Source organism: Lynx canadensis, chromosome D1 (genome assembly GCF_007474595.2).
Source record: "Lynx canadensis isolate LIC74 chromosome D1, mLynCan4.pri.v2, whole genome shotgun sequence".
Classification (NCBI taxonomy): domain Eukaryota; kingdom Metazoa; phylum Chordata; class Mammalia; order Carnivora; family Felidae; genus Lynx; species Lynx canadensis.
In genome coordinates, this window is record NC_044312.2 from 107,551,543 (window position 1) to 107,557,964 (window position 6,422).

Sequence of the window (6,422 nt, forward strand, 5' to 3'; positions counted from 1 at the left end):
GCATACAACATCTTCTGTTCCTTTCTAAACCTCTCATCAGGGGTCAGCGATCCCGTGTGGGCCTCCCCTTGAATCCCCATTTTTAAAATCTCTTCGTCTTTTCACTGTCCCCAGTGCTCTGTGGCTCTGCTACCTGTGGGGCTCTGATGGGATCCACTGCATTGACTCCCCCTGGGTAGGCTTCCTGGCCACGGGCACTGGCTCTTTAGAAGCCTTTCTGCCCTTCCCTGCCATTTGGCCTGTCTGACCTACTTCCTGCATCGTGTCATCTGCTGGCCTGTGGCCCTATGCAAAAACACAACGTTCCTAGCCATTTCTAGAAACATGCGTTTGGTGATTCCAAGATCTAGAACAATCTAGGGGAGTGGCTCTAGAAGTACCGGGATAAGAGGGGGCAGGGAGCCTGCCACCAGATTCTGTGCCAGCAGCCTTTTAGGGGATGAGTATAGAAGGTTGGGTTTTTAGAAGCTCGACTCCAGTTTCAAGCCCCTGACAGTTTGTGCAGATAAAGGACAGGTAGTCCCAGTTTGCCTTCTCACTCCTAGGCTTCTCTTGGCTAAAAGTCACAGAGTCATCCACATGTAGTGTTCGCTAGATGAGGTTGAACTTTTTCTTCCCTCCTTTATTTACAGTGGGAAACTGAGGTCAGTCTTAGCTGATCAGGGGAGTCCTCCAGGTGGGAACACATACCCCCCCCCCCACCCCGGTCGGGAAACTATGAAGAGCTGGTAGGAACGCGAAAAGGAGGCTTTGATTTGCAGAATGAGACAGCTTGCCGGTGATGGGTTGACGTAGAACTGGACACTCTCTGCCCTCTCCTCCCATGCTGGGCTCCAGCAGTTGGGGGAAAGAGGAAGTCTCCCGTCTGGCTCCCCAAAAGCCTCCCCTGTTCAGGTCAGTCAGATTTCCTTGTGCCCCCATACTCCAGCTGACCCTGGCTCAGATTTTCTGATCTTGCTTCACCTGGTTCTCTCACGAGGTAAGCTGAAATTTTCTTTTCAGGAGCACCCTGTTATTTAAGAGAGGGCATAACCTCATGCTAACAGTCAACTACAGTGAGATTGAGAAGCTTAGGACTAGGGCTTGGGGGCTGGTATTGAGAGAGGCGTTCACAGAATTACGGTGTGGAGGTTGAGGTGCCTTGACACGCTGGCAGTCAAAAGCAAAGTGTTTCCTGGTTGATGCTCACTCAAGCCCCGGGATCCCCTCAAGGTTCTTTGGTTCAGAGGAAGCATTGCTGTCATCACCAGGGCTTTCCTGCTTGGGGCTTTCCCGAAGAAAGGGAAAGAGGGCTACTCTTGACATGTTGGCTCAGAGCCTACAGAGTAGGAGCCAGCTTGGTGTGGGCCATTTGGTCTTTGGTGCGGTCCAGCCTGCCATACGATAACTGCCAGAGTCAGCCTGGCCATCCTATTCCCTACCTCTTTTTCCTCCTTGCCTCTTCCTGACTGGCTGCAAGGCACCAATCCCGGACAAACGTAGCCAATTTAAAAGCCTTTTAACACACTCTGTTACCAAGGCCAGTCTGATTCTGGCCGAATCACTCTGTTTAAATCTGATCCCAGCAGTGATCCGTAGGAAGGACAACACTGAAGAATCTAGCCCCCTCAGGGTTCTCAGCTGAGCTCAGAAAACTCCATGTTCTCCCAGAGAATGTCCCTTCCAGGCCAAGTGGGTGCCCTCAGGGGAAGAACCCAGGCAGCTGCCTCCAGCCCCATTTCAGTGTTGCTTACCACCCCTGAGGTGGCGTCCAGGACTTTTTGCCTCTCATCCAAGACAACTGCTGGACCAGGGAAGAAAGCAAGAGAAACCTGGGCTCTAACATGAAAAGGGAGCCAAGTTCAGAATCGGATTCCTGAAGATTGGAAAGCCCGTCTCTTCCTTTTCAGCTCACAAAAGCTCTCGGACCTCCTTAAAGGGAAAACAAAAAACAAAAAAAACGTGTTCACTTTATCCCATGAACTATATCCTGAATTATCTCCAGAGGTCCTGGAGAGACCTCTCCTCCCCTTCCCACCCCCCACCCCCCAAAAAAACAACAAAATGCAAACAACTACTTCTGCTCTTTGTGCAAACGGTGAGGCCTGGAAGTTACCAAGATCCCACCTCCAGTTCTCTGGCCCCCGCAGAGGGGATGGAGTTCGTTTCTGTCATCTTTCTTTATGGAAATACATGGTTTGGAGTCCCTGATTTTGTTTCACAAAGAGAGCGTGAGTGTGTGGAGGTGGGCTTGATTAAAATTGGCATCAGCTATATATAGGAGCGGCTTCTTCTGTCACCACCCCAGAGGCCCAGGAGAGAAGGGCCTGCCCACCAGTGCAGAGCCCTCTGACTTCTGTAAACCAGAAGACGGTGGGGACCCCCCTGCCAGCCCCCACCCCTTCACACAGACCAAGCTGGAGGCTGTTTTGTCACTGAACTTTAGCAGCAGCCCTGGTTCTGAATATTCATGTACATGGGCTCACGCTCCCTCCTTCAGAGGCACCCAGCCAAACCCGTCTGCTCTTTGGGGGTTGGATTTGGGGAGACTGCAACAGAGGACACTTGGCCGCTTTAGCCAGATGCTGAACCCCAGGGTGCAAGTCGCTAGAGCCCAGCTTTCCTCCTGCCGACGCTTCTGCTCTCGTTCCCCTTCACCTACTTCTCAGCCATCAGGGACAGGCATGGGGGACCTGGACGGCTGCCCCATTTCTTTCCTCTGCCTGTTTTCTCTCTCGGGAAAAGAATTCAAACAGTGGCTCCGTTTGGAGGGGACCTGAGGGGAGCAAGTGAAGCAAGCGTGACCCCTGGTATTTTATTTTCCAGCTATTCCGCGAAGTAAGAATAATGAAGGTTTTGAATCATCCCAACATAGGTGAGAACCAGATGCCGTTCCTTCCTTCCTTCCTCCTCCACAGCACGGCTCCACTTCCCAGCCTGTGTCCCTCCCCGAGGCAGTGCTTTCTGGAGTCGGGAGTCTTTGAGGATGCCTCTGGGGATGCCCAGCTCAAGATCCAGCCCTGCCCCTGGCACCCTGGGCTCTTCTTAGCAGTGTGGCTGCCACGAGAGGAGCTTGCCCTTGTGGCAGGGGCGGGGTGGGGGGACCTGTCATCCCCGGGATGCCCCTGTTCGCGTTAGGGCTCAGCGTGTGGCCCCTCCTACTTCTCTGACTCACGGCTTGGCCCTTTCTGTTGCAGTTAAGTTATTTGAAGTGATCGAGACTGAAAAAACTCTCTACCTTGTCATGGAGTACGCTAGCGGAGGTAGGTGTGGAACCACCTCTTCCCACGGGCCCCCGTGTTCCCCGGCCCCGGGAAGCTCCGACCTAGACCCCACCCCTGTGTCTTGCAGGAGAGGTGTTTGATTACCTGGTGGCTCATGGCAGGATGAAAGAAAAAGAGGCTCGAGCCAAATTCCGCCAGGTGGGTGTGGCTCCCTGTGCGGAGTGTGGGCCCCACCTCTGCCCTTTGGGATTTGGCATACGAGGAGGAGCTGCCTGTCTCTAAGTGGGCTGTGGAGGGTCCTTCGGGCTTTGCTTATCTATGTGGCAGCTTGGAACTAGGTCACCGGATCGCAGGTCCGCCATCCCGCCCTCGGGTGCCCCTCGCCTAACCCTTCTTCCTTCCTTCCAGATAGTGTCTGCTGTGCAGTACTGTCACCAGAAGTTTATTGTTCATAGAGACTTAAAGGTAAGACGTGCCCTCGTCCCCTGACCCTGAGTCAGGTTTGGGTTGTTCACCCCCTGTCAACGGTGACCTAACCATCAGGCCCTGAGAGTTCAGGGAAACTCTAGCCTTTAATTTTTTGGAGATGATGAGGAAGCCCTTGGGGCTGCTTCCGCTGTAGGCCTTACGACCGGACTTAGAGGTCAGCCGGCCAGCGAATGGAGGGTCTCTGCCATCTCCTCGCTGGGCACGTCACCTTCCAGTGCTGCCGGGCGCGTCAGGAGAGCCGCGGGCTGTGCTGGCCCTTCCGGCCGCCGACCGAGGGAGGGACGTTGAGTGTCCCGCAGCTGCCCCACAGCTGCTTTGCAGGCGCGCGCCCACTCCGCTCTCTCCCTGAGACGGTAGAGTGTGGACTACCTCGCAGGCGCCTGGCCCCCCGGTCCTAGCAGATGTGACCGCGATTAACCTGAGCCCGACGTGGCGGAAGCCCGGCGCAGCTCGCAGCGTCTCCGAGCCCGCCGACCCCCGTGCGCTCCCGTGGCCGCCCGTGTGAGGGGTGGCCCGCGCTGCCCTCCTCCGGGCCAGCCTCTTCACGCGGACTGAAGGCCTGCCCTGGAGTTGGTGGAGAAGGTTCTGAGACGGGGGACGACTTCCTGTTTGTGCTCCCGTCCCCCACAGCCCCTTCCTGTTCGATGCCTTCCCGTGGTCCGCTCGGTCCGAACATTTTCCATCTTCCCGTCTTCCCTCCCAGGCGGAAAACCTGCTCTTGGATGCTGATATGAACATCAAGATTGCAGACTTCGGCTTCAGCAACGAATTCACCTTTGGGAACAAGCTGGATACCTTCTGCGGCAGTCCCCCGTATGCTGCCCCAGAGCTCTTCCAGGGCAAAAAGTATGACGGACCCGAGGTGGATGTGTGGAGCCTGGGAGTTATCCTGTATACACTGGTCAGCGGGTCCCTGCCTTTTGATGGACAGAACCTCAAGGTGGAGTGAAGCACAGGCTTAGGTCTTAAATTAAATAAATAAAAAATAAATAAATTATAAAAAATTAAATTAAAAAAATAGAAAGATTTAATTTTTAAGTAATCTGTACCCTGAACGTGGGGCTCAAACTCAACCCCGAGATCAAGTCACGTGCTCCACCAACTGAGCCAGCCCCGTGCCCCAGGCTTAGGTCATTTTTATTGCTTCTCCTTTCCATTCTCAGCCCCTTTGGTCTTACCCCTGACCTCTGACCTTTGCCACCTCTACCCTTTTCCCAAGCCAGAGCTTCAGAGGAGGGCTGGGTAAAGGTATGGCAGGAGACACTGGGCCTTCTGCACACAGTGGAATGGCCTCAGTTCCTTCCTCTAGGGATGGGATAGATTATAGATTGTGTCTCCATTCACCCTTCCAAGGCACTTGGATGGCAGGCCTCAGGCTGGTCAAGCTAACAGGCACGGCGTATTTGACCTCAGTGCCTCTCTGGTGAGGTGCCTTGTCTCCGGCTCTCTGTCTCCTACCGTGTTTCATGTGTATCTGCCTGGTCAAGTCTTAAGCTCTCAGAAGCCTGGATATTAGGTTTCTTCCCTTGGTCTTGGGGTGATTTAAATTTCCCTCCTGCTGGGGCACCTGGCCGGCTCCGTCGGTAGACCAGGGGTACTCTTGATCTCAGGGTCGTGAGTTTAGGCCCCAGGTTGGACATAGAGCTTACTTAAAAATAATAATAATAATGATACATTTCTCAGGGTGCTTTTGTGGCTCAGTCGGTTAAGCTCTCCACTTTGGCTGAGACCATGATCTCGCAGTTGGTGGGTTGGAGCCCCACGTCGGGCTCTGTGCTGGCAGCTCAGAGCCTGGAGCCTGCTTCGGATTCTGTGTCTCCATCTCTCTTTGCCCCTCCCCTGCTTGTGTTCTGTCTGTTTATCTCTCTCTGTCTCTCAAAAATAAATAAACATTAAAAAAACTAAAAAATAATAATAATAAATTTCTCTCCTACTATAGGAGCTACGGGAGCGGGTACTGAGGGGAAAATACCGCATTCCGTTCTACATGTCCACGGACTGTGAAAACCTGCTTAAGAAATTTCTCATTCTCAATCCCAGCAAGAGAGGCACTTTAGAGGTGAGCAGCCAGGAGCCCAGCTGACTGGAAAGTTCTGGGTTCCTTGGGACACCTCCAAGCTGAGTCTCCTTCCTCCTTGCCCTTAACACTTCCCTTTGCTCCCCCAGCAAATCATGAAAGATCGATGGATGAATGTGGGTCACGAAGATGACGAATTAAAGCCTTATGTGGAGCCACTCCCTGACTACAAGGACCCCCGGCGGACAGGTGAGGATCTGCTGAGCCGTGAGGTTGAACTCCCTAGGACTCAGGACCAGCCTTAACTGTATGTCCCCCCTGTGCAGAATTGATGGTGTCCATGGGTTACACACGGGAAGAGATCCAGGACTCACTGGTGGGCCAGAGGTACAACGAAGTGATGGCCACCTATCTGCTCCTGGGCTACAAGAGCTCTGAGGTGTGTGCCCCCTGCTCTATTCCCTGCTGGCCAGCTTTGCTGTCACTGGCAACCCCGTGCTTCTAGCACCCGTTGAGGGCAGAAGCTCCTCTCTGAGTAGGTGTGCTCTCTGCTGACGAATTTTAAGCCTCAGCTCTGGTGGGTAAAGCTCTCTGGCCTTTGCTTTCACTGGTCTCTGTCAGTGAATGAATAGGAAGGCTGGTGGGGTCTGGGCCTGGGTTGGGTTTCCAGGCGGGTGAGTAGATCTGGCTCAGTCTGTGTTGGTTAGGCCGGG

At 53.9% G+C, this 6,422-nt stretch overlaps 1 protein-coding gene across 7 annotated transcripts in view; it reads left to right on the plus strand.

Moving 5' to 3' along the window:
* Nucleotides 1–6,422, plus strand: part of MARK2 (microtubule affinity regulating kinase 2) — a 57,134-nt gene that overhangs the window by 41,582 nt on the left and 9,130 nt on the right. For all 7 annotated transcript variants that reach the window (XM_030332861.1, XM_030332866.1, XM_030332859.1 and 4 more), the window contains 8 exons: nt 2,806–2,854; nt 3,177–3,242; nt 3,331–3,401; nt 3,612–3,668; nt 4,396–4,632; nt 5,632–5,751; nt 5,859–5,958; nt 6,036–6,148. In XM_030332861.1, coding sequence (XP_030188721.1) covers nt 2,806–2,854; nt 3,177–3,242; nt 3,331–3,401; nt 3,612–3,668; nt 4,396–4,632; nt 5,632–5,751; nt 5,859–5,958; nt 6,036–6,148 — 813 coding nt within the window. The remainder of the gene's footprint in view (nt 1–2,805; nt 2,855–3,176; nt 3,243–3,330; nt 3,402–3,611; nt 3,669–4,395; nt 4,633–5,631; nt 5,752–5,858; nt 5,959–6,035; nt 6,149–6,422) is intronic.